The 17,829-nt window shown below is 44.6% G+C and overlaps 1 protein-coding gene across 4 annotated transcripts in view; it reads left to right on the plus strand.

The window, feature by feature from the left end:
- ENPP2 (ectonucleotide pyrophosphatase/phosphodiesterase 2) overlaps positions 1-17,829 on the plus strand; it is an 82,014-nt gene that overhangs the window by 10,030 nt on the left and 54,155 nt on the right. For 2 of the 4 annotated variants that reach the window (XM_028736238.2, XM_077932756.1), the window contains exons 1-2: positions 14,364-14,576; positions 14,883-14,985. In XM_028736238.2, the coding sequence (XP_028592071.1) occupies positions 14,544-14,576; positions 14,883-14,985 (136 nt within the window). In that variant the 5' untranslated portion in view covers positions 14,364-14,543. Of the gene's footprint in view, positions 1-14,363; positions 14,577-14,882; positions 14,986-17,829 lie in introns of those variants that run through there. The other 2 variants (XM_028736234.2, XM_077932754.1) reach the window with 2 other exon arrangements.

Raw genomic sequence — 17,829 nt, forward strand, 5'->3', positions numbered from 1 at the left:
TCACCTCCCCACTCCAGAATCACCCCCTTGCTGCAAAAAGGCCTAAGTAAAAACTCCTAATAGAAAACCTTTTTTGGACCCTAACTGTTGTGTGGTATCTGTATATTTCCCTTACAGAAACCACTGTTCCTAGAGCTCCCCAAGGAAGAGAATATGGGTCTCCTAAGAACTCTAATCAATGGGATGCTGGTGGCGCAGTGGTCTAAACCACAGAGCCTACGGCTTGCCGATCAGAAGGTCAGAGGTTCAAATCCCCGCGATGGGGTGAGCTCCCATTGCTCTGTCCCAGCTTCTGCCCACCTAGCAGTTCGAAAGCACATCAAATTGCAAGTAAATAGGTACCGCTCCAGCAGGAAGGTAAACAGCCTTTCCATGTGCTGCTCTGGTTTGCCAGAAATGGCTTAGTCATGCTGGCCACATGACCCGGAAGCTGTATGCCGGCTCCCTCGGCCAGTAAAGCGAGATGAGCGCCGCAACCCCAGAGTCGTCTGCGACTGGACCTAATGGTCAGGGGTCCCTTTACCTTTAAGAACTCTAAGCAAACCACGGTTCCCAAGGTCCTTTGGGGAAAGTCATCACTGTTAAAGTTGGTGCTTTAAATGCCTGGTGCAGAAAAATGCCTGGGCTTGGAAAGCTATCTGCTGATGTGGAGGAAAGTGACACGTGTTTGTTTACGCCAGCGTTCCCCGACCCGTTCCATAACTCTGCTGGCTGGGGCTGATGGAAGTTGTAGTCTAAAACATCTGGAGGACACCAGCTTGGGGAAGGCTCAGTTGTGCCAAGAAACAGCCATCTGTTTGGGGGCAGAATCGGGTGAGAGATTTCGGAATTTTCCCCAGGAAAACTGCAGTTTTTAAAACGCTTTGCTTTTTTTTATTTGTGAAATAAAAAAAGTTGAAGGAGCTGCATATGTTTAGCTTGGAAAAGAGGAGACTGAGCGGAGATAGGAGAGCCATCTTCAAATATCTTAAGGGCTGCCACATGGAAGATGGAGCATGCTTGTTTTCTCCTGCTCTGGAGGGTAGGACTCATGGCAGTGGCTTCAAGTTAGAAGAAGGGAGGTTATTACCCAACATCAGGAAGAACTATGACAGCAAGAGCTGCTCAACAGTAGAATGGTCTCTCTTTGGAGGTTGTGGGTTCTCCTTCCTTGGAGGTTTTTAAGCAGAGGTTGGATGGCCATCTGGCATGGATGCTTTAGTTAAGACACCTGCATTGCAGGGGGTTGGACTAGACTAGCTTTTTAGAAGACATGTTTAATAGGTTATTGTGGAGTGGCTGGAGAAACCCAGCCAGATGGGCGGGGTATAAATAAATAACAACAACAACAACAACAATAATAATTACTGTTGGGGTCCCTTCCAACTCTACAATTCTATGATTCTATAAAACAGTACAGTTTCTTTAATTATTCTTGCACCCTATTGGATTTGGATTTGATATCCCGCCTTTCACTCCCCTTCAGGAGTCTCAAAGCGGCTAACATTCTCCTTTCCCTTCCTCCCCCCCCAACAAACACTCTGTGAGGTGAGTGGGGCTGAGAGACTTCAGAGAAGTGTGACTGGCCCAAGGTCACCCAGCAGCTGCATGTGGAGGAGCGGGGAAGCAAACCCGGTTCCCCAGATTAGGAGACTACCGCTCTTAACCACTACACCACACTGGCTATTGACATACTGTTCTAGATTTCTCTTTCAATTTCTCAGTTTCTCCTATGACAATAGACAGGTTTGATATGGTGCAACTGCTCTGTGTCTTTAAAAACAAAGACATTTGGTTCCCAAAACTGGCCAATGGTAGAATCTCAGGGCAATGATGTACAGAAACAGTTCCATTTGATTTGATTTGCTCATATATATATATAGTCTGCTTAACTGAGCAGCAAATCTTAGGCTGTGGACATTTACAGCACCTCCCTAACCCCAACCCAAACCCCCCCCCCAAAAAAATACTGGGAACTGGATTTTATTGAGAATTGTAGCTCTGTGATTAGCAAACTGCAGTTCCCATGATTATTTGGAGGTGAAAATGTTCTTTAAATGTATGGTTTGTACAACAACATTAAGATCAACTGTTTCAGTGACCAAATGGCTCAGCTCTTAAACTAGGACCGAAAAGGTGTCACTTTTGTTTCTTTTTATTTAATAGAATAACATCTGCAGGCACCCTGCCATTCTTCATCTTGGCAGTATGCAATTATAAGAAGCTCCGGTGTCCTTGGATGTAAATTCTGGGGACTTGCTGGGATACAATAAAAACCACACAGCTTGTCTCTTAGTTACTTCCATGTGTGCACCATCTCTTCTTCGGGATATGAAATACAATTGAGTAGATTCTCTGTTACAAATTATTTTAAAAACCAAATAAGGAAACATTATCTATTGTTTTTGCCAACAATGTTTCAGTTATTTTTCTTTCTCGGGGAAAACAAAAAGTATTGTTCTAACCAGCAAGAGGCATGCATACATCTCCCTCTTCTAAGCTTTGCAGTAATTGGGGAAAAAACAAAACAAAACCCCACATATATAACACAAAGATAAACTGAGTCATGGTGACTGTGATGTTTTAATAGACCAGATAAACCATCAATAAGAGAATGGCAAATTAAAATTTGTGAATACAGTGGTACCTCAGGTTACATATGCTTCAGGTTACAGACTCCGCTAACCCAGAAATATTACCTTGGGTTAAGAACTTTGCTTCAGGATGAGAACAGAAATCATGCTCCAGCGGCGTGGCAGCAGCAGGAGGCCCCATTAGCTAAAGTGGTGCTTCAGGTTAAGAACCATTTCAGGTTAAAAACGGACCTCGGGAACGAATTAAGTACTTAACCCGAGGTACCACTGTATATAGATTTGGCAAGATTAACGGCAGCGCTAAGAGGACCATTAGATCAAAAATTAATAAAAGAATGGGATTGTGTAAAAGAGTATATGAAAAAACATTGTTCTGGGGTAAACATATTGATACACAAGGAGTGGTGCTTGCAGGGTTAAGGTAAGGAAGAAATGGATGCAAGAGACATAAAGGAAAATTAAGGCTGAGAACACAACAACCAAGATAAAAATGAAAGACTGAAGTCACACATAGGTGGAGGGGAGTCAAGAGTGTATGTATTTCTTTTACATTAGATCTTTTAAGAACAAGGACTATGTGAAGAATTGAAAGAAATTTTAGGTTGTCACAGTTGTAGTGTGATTAATCTTTGTTTAAGGTACAGTGGTACCTCGGGTTACATACGCTTCAGGTTACATACGCTTCAGGTTACAGACTCCACTAACCCAGAAATATTGCTTCAGGTTAAGAACTTTGCTTCAGGATGAGAACAGAAATCGTGCTCCGGCGGCGCGGCAGCAGCAGGAGGCCCCATTAGCTAAAGTGGTGCTTCAGGTTAAGAACAGTTTCAGGTTAAGTATGGACCTCCGGAATGAATTAAGTACTTAACCCGAGGTACCACTGTATTTGCTTTTGTTATGTTTTGTTTTTCGCAGTAAAGAAAAAAAATCAGCAGATGAATGCGCAGAAGTGGCAAGCAATCTGCATCAACACTGTTTGTGTGAGATGTTTAGACAAAGGGCAATTTATTGCGTCCAAAACCAATGCTAGTTCTTAGCACACTTTTTAATGTAACTTTTACTCCCCTCTTTCAAAACAAAGTTTCAGTTTTATCCCCTCCTTCAAGTTTCTTATTGCGGTAGAAGTGGCACAAAATTACAGATTTCCCCATGACCTTGAGCGAGGTTTCTGGCAGTTGTGGGGCTCTTTAGGAATGAACTCCCTAGCAGTGGCCCACTTGCGAGGCTTCGCTTCTGAAGCTGCTACATGTGCAACCTTTCATCAGATGTTGCAGAAATTATAGGGGAAACGGGAGTTTTGTGTTCACAGTTACGCAACAGCTGCAGCAGGACTGTATGGAGAATCCGGGGTCAGCAAGTTCAATACAAGAAGAGTTGTTGGTCCCGTCACCAGAAGCGTTGCACTGATAGGAGCTCAAAGGTACACAGCAAAAATCTTCATCTTGTGGAATGGTAGGGCTGGCACTGTTTTGGGGTGAGGGCAAAGCCACACTTCCATTTGTCACTTGTTGTCTTCTGCTTGTTCTGTGATTTGCCAAAATCCCTATTGGCATTGGTGCTAGCTATTTGTGATAAAATAGACACCTGACACAGGACTTGAAGATATATCTTTACTTGTCAGGTTGGCAACAGTTGATGACAAAGATGACAATACTAATAATATATTATTTATATACCACCCATCTGACAGGGTTGCCCAGCCACTCTTGTTGGCAGCTTCCAACAAAAGAAATACAGTGGTACCTCGGGTTACATACGCTTCAGGTTACATTCGCTTCAGGTTATAGACTCCGCTAACCCAGAAATAGTACCTCGGGTTAAGAACTTTGCTTCAGGATGAGAACAGAAATCGTGTGACAGCGGCACAGCGGCAGCAGGAAGCCCCATTAGCTGAAGTGGTCTTCAGGTTAAGAACAGTTTCAGGTTAAGAACGGACCTCCAGAATGAATTAAGTTCTTAACCTGTGATACCACTGTAGTAAAAACACAACACAACATCTTACACTAGAAACTTCCCTGAACAGGGCTGCCTTCAGATGTCTTTTAACAACAAGTATTATTTGTGTCTGTGTGTGTGTGTGTGTGTGTGTGTGTGTGTGTGTGTGTGTGTGTGAATACAATGCGTTTCTCTCTTTTGAGCCCAAGAGAGGGTTTAATCCATTTTGTTTTCGAAACTCCTTCATAGCAGTGCCTGAGTTATTAATCCATAGCTTGCCTGTCCTCACAAACTCCTCCGGACAGCGTCTGCTTGAAGTCACCACGCTTCCATGTTCTCAGTCAAAGAATAACTAACAGAATAACCAACCAACTGCCAACTGCCATACCCTTTCTCCAGTACCATTTATTCTTTGTGAAATTATTTACAATGCAAATGCAAATACTAATACTAACAATCTCATGCTCTACCCACTAAGCCAGGGGTAGGCAACCTAAGGCCCATGGACCGGATGCGGCCTAATCACCTTCTAAATCCGGCCCACGGACGGTCTGGGAATCAGTGTGTTTTTACATGAGTAGAATGTGTCCTTTTATTTAAAATGCATCTCTGGGTTATTTGTGGGGCCTGCCTGGTGTTTTTACATGAGTAGAATGTGTGCTTTTATTTAAAACGCATCTCTGGATTATTTGTGGGGCCTAGGATTTAGTTCATTCCCCCCCCCCAAAAAAATATAGTCCGGCTCACCACATGGTCTGAGGGATGGTGGACCGGCCCACGGCTGAATAAGGTTGCTGACCCCTGCCTTAAACTCTCCCACAAGTTCTGTTAGGTTTGGTTTCATTTTGAAGGAGAGATTACTGGAGACTTAAAGCCTTTCTGCAGTACTTGGGGTTTTTAATTGTTAAATAAGCAAGTCAAGTAAGTGAGGATTCCCAGGTAAGATCCTCCCTCTATTGTGTGGGCCGGTAGTCCCTCCCCTACCTGGCCTGGTCTCCTTGGCAATGCTTCCCCCAGGTGGGATTGGGCAAATGACTGAGGTAGGCGGAGACCTCCAGGTATCCCACCTGAGGGAAGGCAAGGACAAGCCTATGCTGTTGGAGCCGCTCCAGATCTAGGGGCTGCTCGCGTCCACGCAAAGGGCGCCCCCCGTTTTAAGCGGGGAGCAGTCATTGTTAAATAAGCAAGTCAAGTGTTGGGGAGGCAAACTACATAGCACTTTTGCAGACCAGCAAATCCACAGCCGTACTTCAGATGGAACAGAAAGGCAACCCCAGAGCTGGAAGACAGCTTCTCTCTCCCCCCACTCTATCCCTGCCTCTTACTCAAATTGCACTTTTCACAAATATATTTTTTGACCAGCGTTCTCCAATCTGGTGCCTTCCAGATGTTTTAAAGTGAAACTTCCACCATCCGAGCCAGCATGGCTAATGATTGGGTATGATGGCCATTGTCCAAAGTATCTGAAGGGTGACAGTGGGCAGGGGGAGAAGGTCAGTGCGGATGACAGGAAACATTTATTATAGAGCACAGATGATGTCGATAAATACAGTAAAATATACATTCTTACTGATTATTCAACGAAACAAGAGCTTCCATTTAAACAATGTTGTCCAATTCATCATCTATGTGAACTGACAACAAACGAGAAAGTTTTGGATTGCTATGAATGATTTGGAAAGTGAAATCATTCCCTGCTTCCAGTAAAGGGCCAGTTCATTAGTAATGCAACCCCCTGCAGTAAAAGTCTGCTTACATAAGAATTAGCACGAGTCGGACTTGTGTTTAATGAATTCCTTCTGTATTGCTGAGATGTCTTCTGCTGTATCCTCACTGGGGTATTCTAAAGTACAAATCATGCTATTCCATACCTTTGAGGAGAGCAAGGGTACTTTCACACCAGGCATTTGGAACTGCTGCGTTTGTTTCACTCGCCATGTTTGCACACCATACAATTAAAGCACATGACTTCGCCTTAAAGAACCCTGAGAACTGTAAAGATAAAGGTAAAGGGACCCCTGACCATTAGGTCCAGTCATGACCAACTCTGGGGTTGCGGCGCTCATCTTGCTTTATTGGCTGAGGGACCCGCCGTACAGCTTCCGGGTCATGTGGCCAGCAGGACTAAGCCGCTTCTGGCGAACCAGAGCAGCACATGGAAATGCCGTTTACCTTCCCGTCGGAGCGGTACCTATTTATCTACTTGCACTTTGAGGTGCTTTCGAACTGCTAGGTTGGCAGGAGCAGGGACCGAGCAACGGGAGCTCACCCCGTCGCGGGGATTCGAACTGCCAACCATCTGATCGGCAAGCCCTAGGCTCTGTAGATGACACCTAATAGAGCTACAACCCAAGAACACGTAACAAACTACAGTTCACTACTTTGGGTGAAGTCATGTTCTTTAAACGTTTGCTGTGACCCAAGATTAAGGAGAAGGATGACAGTCTCATTGCCGCTGCCACAGTTACCAGGATTTTTGCAGTGGAAGCCATGACTGTTAAAGTATAATAAATGCACTCTAAATGTATGGTATGGATGTAACCTCAGCGAGGCCTTCCAGAGTGGTTTAATTCTGAATTCTGAAAATTGTGGGAGAAATAGGGTTCTCCAAACAACTCCCAAAACAAACCCCAGTTTCTAGGATTCTTTGGGGAGGAAGCCATGATTGTTTATAAATGTATGATACTGCATTAAATGGATAATTTGGTTGGGATCCTTAAGCCAGAGCAGTTGAGCAATGGACTCAGTTGCTCGCTGGGGTCCTTTTTGCAAGCAGAGGCTGAACAACCATCTCTTGGAAAAGCTTTAACTCCAGGACTCTGGAAGCAGGCAGGGAATTGGAAGAGATGGCCTACACATAGCTGTCAACAGTTCCCTTTTTTAAAGGAAATTCCCTTATTCCAAATAGGATTCCTCACAAGAAAAGGGAAAAGTTGACAGCTATGGGCCTACAATGTACCTTCCAGACCTATGATTCTAATCTGGTTTTCTGAATCCTGAAATCAAAATACTGCGAGGTAAGAGGGCAGTTGATGCTAAGACGCACCATTTAGGGGTAGTTCCCTTCTCCATTGTGGTTTCAGGCCATGGGTAGGCAAACTAAGGTCTGGGGGCTGGATCCGACCCAATCACCTTCTAAATTCAGCCCACGGACGGTCCGGCAATCAGCGTGTTTTTACATGAGTAGAATGTGTCCTTTTATTTAAAATGCATCTCTGGGTTATTTGTGGGGCATAGGAATTCATTCACCACCACCCCCAATTTAGTCCGGCCCCCCACAAGGTCTGAGGGACAGTGGACCGGCCCCGTGCTGAAAAAGTTTGCTGACCCCTGTTTCAGGCCATGTGCAGTTATAGACCCTGAAACTGCTATCCAAGTCCAAAGAGGGAGCAAATGCTCTTTAAATCACACAAATGCATAGAATGGTGGTGTCTTATCTGAAAGCAGCCCTCGAAAAACCAGCCTCGACCATTTCCACCGCCACCTTCACAGCTGGATATAAGTGAGAGGATTTTTGTTTTACTTCAGGGAGGAAAGAAGACCGTGCTTTTGGATGCCGATTTTTTCTCAGCTTAATTTATGCTGTCGAATTAGCAGAAACAAGAAGGCCAGTTCAGAAGAAGATGCGTAGCAAATTTTAGGCACTATAAAACCCTAAGAAGGCTAGGTCGGGGCTAAAGAGCACACGCTTGCATTTCAAAGGTCCTAAATTCAATCCCTGGCATCTGAGACCCTGGAGATGAACTGCCAGCCAGAGTTGACAGTATAGTACTGAGATAAATGGGCTAGTGGCCCAACTTGGTATAAGCCAGCATCTATATATTCCTAGGACTAGGAGCCCACCCTTTGAGCAGTACACCCTGGCCTGGGTCAATGTTGCCTTTTTCTCAGGTGGGGCAAGTAAAATGAGAAGTTGTTTATTCGTCAATTTATGAATCACCTTTTACACGTCTGGCATATAATCTTGCTCAAAGTGAATCTTGGCACCGTATTTGTGTTGACACGGGCTGCCTACATACTGTGGATTTAAAGTACAGTCATACCTCGGGTTACAGATGCTTCAGGTTGTGTTTTTTCGGGTTATGGATGTGCTGAAAGCCAGAAGTACTGGAATGGGTTACTTCCAGGTTTTGGCGGTCGCATATGCGCAGAAGCGCTGAATCGTTGGTTCGCAACCCGCGCATGCGCAGATGCAGCACTGCAGGTTGCGAACGCTGCAGGTTGCGAATGTGCCTCCCGCACAGATCACGTTTGCAACCCGAGCATCCACTGTACATGCCTCCCCACCCCCAAGAACCCTGAGAACTGTAGTTTGTTAAGGGTGCTGGGAATTGTAGGTCTGCAGGGGGAAGCTACAGTTTCCAGGATTCTTTGAGCTCTCACTCTCTCTCTCTGCATGTGCTTTAAATGTATGGTGTTTATGCTGCTATGGGTCCTGTGATGGGTGAACAGCAACTGGGGCAGTTATGCCCACCCCAGAGGAGGTCCTTTCCTTCCTGCAAAGGACACATGACTGCCCTCAAGGGATTGTAGCTTTTGTGATTGGATAGACCTTAGCAGGCCACTCCACTTCTATTTAGGAGTCCGTCCTCGCCTATGAAACATCAAGAGCCACATTGTTTAACATGAGAGCTCTTCATCTGAAAGTAAACAGCATTTTCTGCCAACGTGCCGTTTAGGATCAGCTTGCCAAAGAGAATGGGTCTCCCTGTTTTCAGTGCTTTCCCATATAAGAGCCCAGCAGAGAGCAGCTATCAGCTGTCCCTGCTTCAAATTTCTTTTTGCCGACAAATGCACCTTATAGCAAATTCCCACTTTCCTCGTGCTAGTCCTAGCGATCTACCTTGCAGGGTTCTTGTTGGGATGACACAGAATATACGCAGAGCACTTTCAGTTTGTTAAATGCAACAACAGCGAGGTGGACAGGTGGTCTTTTGTAAAGCCAGCCCGACCGTAAAATTGAGATGCTTTCACTTAGCTGGCAGATTTTGCAATACCGTTTGAGCAGGGGCGAAGAACCCGAGGGCCACATTCCTTTCTGGGAAATCTCTTAGGGGCCACATTTCACTGATGGGTGGGGTCAGGGGCAAAAGTGGGCGGAGCCGTAGTGTAAGCTTTATGCAGGTACAGTAGTAGGCTAATCTCTATATGCACTCACACATTCTTCCCCATCCACCACCCAGACAAGCCAGAGGCATTGTCATAATTCATGGAGCCATTCCAGCCAGGGAGTGATGTGACTTGAGGAGTGTCCTAAGGGCCAAACAGAGAGGCCTGGGGGCCATATTTGGCCCCTAGGCCTGAAGTTCGCTCAACCCTGCATAGAAAGGAGCAACAAATTGTCAATTCACCGTGGTAGCACCTGAGGAGGATTTCTGATATCACAGTCCCTCCAAGTGCCCCTGCCTTGCCAGAGACAGCCCTGGATTTACAGAAGCCGCCCTGGTTCCCGGTTTGATCCCAGAGTTCCCCACTTTTATTTAGGACAACCCTATTTCCATCAGAGAAATGTGGGAGGGTGTGGAGTTGTGCTACTCCTGAGCCAAAGAAGATGACTGAAGGCAGTTCTGTACAGTGGTACCTCGGGTTAAGAACTTAATTCGTTCCGGAGGTCCATTCTTAACCTGAAACTGTTCTTAACCTGAGGTACCACTTTAGCTAATGGGGCCTCCTGCTGCCGCTGCATGATTTCTGTTCTCATCCTGAGGTAAAGTTCTTAACCTGAGGTACTATTTCTGGGTTAGCGGAGTCTGTAACCTGAAGCGTCTGTAACCTGAAGCATCTGTAACCCGAGGCACCACTGTATAGGGAAGGTTTTTTTAAAAAAAGTGTTTTGTTGTGTTTTTATATCATAGAATCATAGAATTTTAGAATTAAGGGGCGCTGAGGATCATCTAGTCCAACCCCCTGAAATGCAGGACTATGCAGCCGTCCCATATGGGGATCGAACCTGCAACCTTGGCACCACACTCTAAACAACTGAGCATATTGGAAGCTGTCCAGAGTGGCTGGGGCAACCCAATCATATAGGTAGTGTATAAATAATAAGATTATTATTATTATTATTATTATTATTATTATTATTATTATTATACAGGATGCCCCTATTTTCAGCAGAGAAATGTTGGAGGGTGTGATATCAAACGGCTTGGACCACCTATAGCTGGTCTCTTTCCCTGGCAAGCCAATTGACACCAGTTGTTCTGTGTGATTCGATGCCAAGGGTGAATATTTTTCAAAATGGCTCCCTTCTGCCCTAAAACATAGACATACACGGTGCGAAAGAGATATAAAGCAGGCTTGGGATTCTTGTTGCCCTCCATCATCTGATTGCTGTTGGGTTCAGCCTCAGTTCCTTAAGGGCACAGGTTCCTCACCTCATCCTGGGTATAGAGGCTCTTCTAGGATGTGAGAAAACGGTTTATGCCTTGCTGAGCCTCTGCAGAGCCTTGTGCTGCTTTAACTATATGTGTTTTTAGGCCGTGCCATCCAGTATAAGCAAATACGAATGGTTTAGAATAAACTGGGCATCTCTTTGTAGAACGCAACGTATCATTTGAGCGAGAAATCTTGGCCTCTGCTGAATTGTAATTGCTCTGCCACATAAACCACAGGGCAAAGGCACAGCTGCACAATGTGGATTTGTGTGTGTATAAAATATATACGTATACACTAAGAGCTGCCTGGGGATGGGGGGGGGGGGGAAATGACTTGTCAAGCCAGGAGCAGCTTCTGTTAATTGCCGTTTGGAAGAAGCCAGCAGATGGCTTCTGCCAGTGCCTGCTCTGAAAGTCACAGGCGTCCTGAGTTTGGCAGGGTTGCACGAGTGTGTTCGGTTCAGGGTTGGGGGTAGTGGCGAGTCTTCGAAATATCGTGGGCTACCAGGCATCCGGTTAATGAAGCTGCATGGTGTGATCTTGACCATGGGCTCGTTGCAATCATTATCAAAGCTCCCTTTGACTTCGGTGGGCCAGACTGGGTGCCTGCCTATGCATTGCAGAAGCTGCAATTGACTTCAATTGAAAGCACACAAGCCGATTGTACCGGGTTCACTAGCACAAGCTCTACGCCTGATAATTATTATTAAATAATCTGGGAAAGTAGCCTTTCCCCCACCCCTCCCTGTAGGCTCGACAATCACAAGTCTGTCCGTCCTTAAGTGTGGTTGTTGGTAAACAGTTTAGTGAAAGATGTTTTCATCAGGCCGGGAAGAAAAAGCTGCCACTACCTTGGTAAATTTGCCTGAGCAAATAAATTTCATAACTGACAGTTTGGGCAGCAACTGTGTTCATCAGTGATGATCAGCTTTGTGCATAGGATTGCTTATCAAAGGTTTTCTTTCTTTCTTTAAGGACGAATAGCAGTGTTTTGAAAGCATGGGATGCTCTCTCACAAAATCCATTTCTTTTAATACACAGTTGTGATTCCAGTCCATGTTGGTAGGCAGGCCACATAGCTATAGAATATCTGCTAGGGAGAGTTGTTCACTTTGCCACTTGTCAGGGTTGAGATGTGCAACAAGACTGCATTCACAAATGTTTCCCACAAAGAATCTGGTGTGCTGTGTAGTTTGTCAGGGGTGCTGAGAGTTGTTAGTAGACTCCTATTGAATATCACACCAACTTGCTTACTGTAGCTCTCCTAACAACTCACTGCACCATTAACAAACTATGCTTGCCAGGGAAGTTTTTAATGGTTGATGTCTTACTGTGTTTTTAATATTTTGTTGGGAGCTGTATGGAGTGGCTGGGGCAACCCAAGATCATATGGGTGACATTATTATTATTATTATTATTATTATTATTATTATTATTATTATTATTATGTTAAAGTGGTATAATACTGCAAATATGTATTTGATTTGATTTGATTATTTTATCTATTAAAGTTATATACCACTCTTCATTCGAGGATCACAGGGTGGTTCACAATATGAAAAATACATACTACAAACTACAAACAAAACTAACAATAGCCCTGCTCCTTCCTAAACTGGGAAGGGCGGGGTAGAAATAAAAATTTATTATTATTATTATTAATCAGCCAAAAGCCTGAGAGAAGAGGAATGTTTCTGCCTGACACCTAAATATATGCAAGAGAGGGCCTTCTCGGTAGTGGCGCCGGCCCTGTGAAACACCCTCCCATCAGATGTCAAGGAAATAAACAACTATATGGCTTTTAGAAGACATCTTAAGGCAGCCCTGTTTAGGGAAGTTTTTAATGTTGGAAGTTTTGTTCTGTTGGGAGCCGCACCGAGTGGCTGGGGAAACCCAGCCAGGTGGGCAGAGTATAAATAATATATTATTATTATTATTATTATTATTATTATTATTATTATTATTATTAAAGGCGCCAGGCAAGCCTCCCTGGAGAGAGCAATCTACAAATGGGGAGCCACACCAGAAAAGGCTAGTTCTCCTGTTGTCACCCTCTCATGAAGGGGGCACACGAAGAAGACCCTCAGATGATGATCACAGGTTCTGGGTTGGTTCATGTGGGGAGAGGTGGTCTTTGTGGTCCTCAGCAATTTAGGATAGATGCTAGAGACAAGCACACATTTTTCTTTGTTAATTGTTAGGTTGACCTCTAATGAAGGTCAAGGTGGCAAACATGGTTCTTCTCCTCGCAACCCAGCGAGAGGTTGAATTGAGAGAGCTTCGTGGCTGAGCAGGGGCTTGAACCAGGTCTAGCAGGTTCTAGTCCACCATTACCTCATCAAGCAGTGCGCACCTTGCTTGTGTATTGCAGATACCAAGGTAGGTTTGATAACATGTTGTAGGAAATGTCTCATGTGGAGAACAGTACAGTGGTACCTCGGGCTACAGGTGCTTCAGATTACAGACTCTGCTAACCCAGAAATAGTACCTCGGGTTAAGAACTTTGCTTCAGGATGAGAACAGAAATCGTGTGGCGGCAGCAAGGGGCCCCATTAGCTAAAGTGGTACCTCAGGTTAAGAACAGTTTCAGATTAAGAAGGGACCTCCAGAACGAATTAAGTTCTTAACCCGAGGTACCACTGTATGTGTTTGTAGTGTGGCTTTTATCAAAAAGAATAAACACCTCTAGGCTTTAAATCAAGTGTGGATAAGCTCTTGTAAACACATGACAGTAGCCGACATTTAGCAAGGAGTCTTCAGCAATATGTAACAGGGTAGGCAATGATGACCTTTTGATGTGAGAATTGGGGAAATGTTCATTCACTGGTGGGTATGAGAAAGTTGTAGGTGTTACAAGAAAGGAGATTCCGACTAAACATACAGAAAAACTTTACAATCAGGAGATTGTAGACTCTCCTTCCTTGGAGATTTTTAAGCAGAGGTCGGATGGCCACCAGTCATGGATGCTTCAGCTGAGATTTGTGCCTAGTCGATTTGTTCGACTAGATGACTTTTTGAGGTCCCTTCCGACTCTCCAATTCTACAAATAAAAAGTGCATGAGAGTGCAATCCAATGCACAATATCTTCAACGGGGCTTACTCCAAGACTTTGAGAAAACATGCTTTTGGGTTGCACTGTGGGCAACATGCTTTTGGGTTGCACTGTGGGCATACTTTAAAAAAGTTTGCTGTATTGTAATTATATTATTAAAGTTGTAGCGCAAGAGGTTTTTCTCTCTGCAGTTTGGCCAGGATAGGCACACACACACATTTGGTTTCTCTCTCTCTCAACCCATATATCAGTGAGAAGAATAAAATGAATATGGGCTTATTGGCTACAGTAACAGAAGAAATCCGTGCGTTGCCAGAAGAGGCCACATGAAAGAGTGTGTGTGTGGTGTGTGTGTGTGTGTGTGTGTTTGGGGAGGGAGGCGGGGTGGGGAATCGAGAAGGAGGATGCCTTCAGCTCCTTGCACTGGAGAGCTGCGATTTGTGCGTGGAACATGATGAAATCTCGCCCTGGACAAATCACATCGAGGCTGTCAGCCTCTCCAGGTGGGATTAGCTGCAGCTAATAGACTGAGCAAACAGAGTCCTGCGCTCAGTTTTAAAGAAAAAGAGAACCCACTGTGGAGGCTTTTCAAGAATCCTCTTGAGCATGGCAAAGAAAAACGGTCTCCAGTTACATCAGGTAGGAGCGGGTTTTCTTTAAGGAGGAGTAAAGCGATCTCTCTCTCTCGAGGGTGCTGGTGGGGGGAGACCTTGCGCGAAAAGAAAACGCACTCAGGGAAGTCTGAGATGGTTAATATTCTGAAGTTTCAGACTCGGCCAGCTTGCTTTTCCAGCAGTTAGGAATTGTGGGCAAAGGGGAATATGTTGAAACTGCTGGTTTATTCTATTTTAATTGTAAATGTCTTTAAAAAACAAACAAAAACAGATTGGCTCCTGGGTGGTTTATTAACTCCAGCGCTCTCTCTCTCTCTCGCCTTGTTCCCAGGTAATATCCTTCTTCACTTTTGCTGTTGGGGTGAACGTGTGCATTGGATTTACGGCCAATAGAGTCCGGAGATCTGGCGAAGGGGAAGAGTTCCCATTTCCAGGTACAATGATGATTTAATTTGCCTGTTTTGCAACGCCTTGATGTATCAGGGTGGAGGAGCAAATGGCTCCAAAATGTAGTTTTCCTGTGTCTCTCCCCCCCCCCCACTCCCGTTCTGGATTATAGCAAAGGTTATGTGAAAAAGCCTGAGTCTGTTGACATTCTTGCTTATAGGTAACCTATTTACTTCTCTCTCTGCGTGTGTGACATAGAGAAAAAGAGAGAGAGAGAATGAGACCATATTTAATTATGGTCTGGGGTGATATAGGGTTTTGTGTGTGTGGTTACATGGAACAATGCATTCTGTCACTTAACAAAAAAAAAATTATACATACACCGACTGCAGCAGAAAATAAAAGTTAAGAGGGGTGGTTTATTTAAAGATATGCGCCGTCTACCCCTCTGGTGCTGCAATTCTTGTTTGATTGGGACCAGTTTGTGTTTACTGATGGAAAGAGATTTCCTATTATCAGCGAATCACGCTGACTTCTGAACTAGCAGAGGAAATTTTGGGAGGCCGGGGAGGGGTAGAGGAAGGGGGACTGAGGAAAACAGGTGCTGCACGAAACAGATGTCCTCTAATGGTTAGGTTTTCGTTTAAAGTTGCATGGTGTTAAATTTCAAGAGGGATAAAAAAATGGAGGTATGTTGGGACCTCAACCGTGTTAGGATGCACGCGATACATATTTCAGATGTGGGAAATGGGGCAGTGGGTGTGCTTTGCCTTCTCTGTGCTGTGACTGCAGCCATGTGCATGTTTACTTGGAAGTAGGACCTGGTGTGTACAGTGAGGCTTATTCCCAGGTAACTGCATAGGATTGCATTCTGCATACCCTCCAGCAAGTGAAAATGGGGTGTTTGTAAGCACCCTAAATCTCATAAAATTGCAGCGTTGGAAGTGACCTCAAGGATCATCTAGTCCAAGCCCATGCAATACAGGAATATGTAGCTTTCCTATATGGGGATCGAATCGGCACTATCTTGGCACTATCTTGATCATTGCCCTCCCCTATTACATACTGCTAATGGCTCATTGCTGGATGTTGAATACTCTGTGTATCCAGTAGTCTGTCCACACTGATTTGAAAGGGTGTTTGTTCTTTTAGCTAAAAGCTGTACTAGAAAACACAATGGGAGCATGGCAATCAAATAGAATCTCCATGGTTAAAAGCAGCGTACTGCTGAATATCATTTTTGCTAGGGGAAACATGAGGCAGGGAGGGCTGTTTACCTTAAGGACCAGGTCAGACCAAGGACCTATCAGACTTGTCATCTTGTTTCTAATGATGGCTAGTCAGATGTCATTGGAGAACCCTCTGCCACCCCCTTTTGTCTGACCCCAGCAGCTGGTATTTGGAGGTACATGGAGGCTTCTGAGAGGCTTTTGTTGACCACTGTTAGAAGCTCAGCCTATGTTTCCTCGTAGATTTCAGACCTTTATGCCCACATGGCTCAGTCAGTAGAGCATGAGACTCTTAATCTCAAGGTTGTGGGTTTGAGTTTCACATTGGGGGGGGGACCTGCATTGCAGGGGGGTTGGACTAGATGACCCTCGCGGTCCCTTCCAATTCTACATTTCTAAGGTTCTAAGATTACATATCTGCCCTTCCTTCAAGGAGCCCAAGGTGGCACTCATGATTCTCCTCCTGAATTTTATCCTTGCATCAATCCTGTGAGATGTACGGTAGGCTGAGAGATAAGCTTCATAACTGAATGGGGATTTAAATTCTGGTCTCTTGGGTGTGAGACCAGCTCACAACACACAGTATCTCATTCTAGTCCCGTGTTTCCATCCTTTCAGATCTGCAGTTCTCAGTGTTTTTCAGAACTGTTGACTCCATACTGCTGTCACTTTTCTTCAACCTGTTAAACTCATAGCTTTAACTTTTGAGTATATTACCGGAAAGTGACTTTAAAGTTTCAGAGAATTCGCTGTTATTTAGAGTGGTGAGTGTTAATAATTAGAGAAGCTGAAGATGGATTGTTTCATACATAAAAAGTTTTGTGGGGGAATTTCTGGCTGTCAACTACCAATGTGATTACAAATGTCTATAGTGTCCTTAGATCTTAAATGTTCCCTTCCGGACCTTTCCGGTGGACACAAAAACATGCCCTCGTTTCGGCTGCAGCATCCTCTTTCGTTTTTTTAAACTACCCCAAGCCTGTTTGCATTTGAGAAGCAGAAACTGCAGCCAAGTTGCTGTTTATATTGCAGTGGTGTGTAAGTGTAGGTTTGTGCGCTTTCCTTGCCAAGGTTGTTTCTAACGTATCAAAGTAATGGAAGCAGGATGTAGAAAACCCGAGATCAGAAAGCCTTGTGTTCCAGCATCATAAATGGGAGAACTGAACGATGGTCTGTGAAAAGGAGGGCGTGCTGTTCTGCTGGATGACTTGCATCTAACTGGTAACAAATGCTCTGATCAAAGGAGCCTTCTTCAGGCTCTGATAAGCACATATGATTCCTATTATTAGTAATGGAAGTTGCAGATGGGGCAGAGCCTCTTATAAACGGCAAGTTGGACGTTTGCGGCAAGAGGCCTCCTGCACCTCTGCTGAGTTGGCTTGTGCATTTAAGTGCTTGACATCCCTTTTGACCAAATTCTGCTGTCTGATCCATCTGTTTTCTAAGCTAACATGGAAAATGTTTTCTCCAGCTGTTGCAGAAGATAGCCTGCACCGTCCTTGCAGGTGCTGGATACAGTGCTTGCAAAACACACACACACACAAAACACCCAAGCATATGGCCAGAGTTATTAAAACAGCCCAGCTGACATTGGAAGGTTACTGCTTTCTGGATGCTAACCACCTTTCGTAAAGGGGCTTTTAAATAGTACCCCCCAGCTGA

Source organism: Podarcis muralis, chromosome 8, assembly GCF_964188315.1.
Source record: "Podarcis muralis chromosome 8, rPodMur119.hap1.1, whole genome shotgun sequence".
Lineage (NCBI taxonomy): Eukaryota > Metazoa > Chordata > Lepidosauria > Squamata > Lacertidae > Podarcis > Podarcis muralis.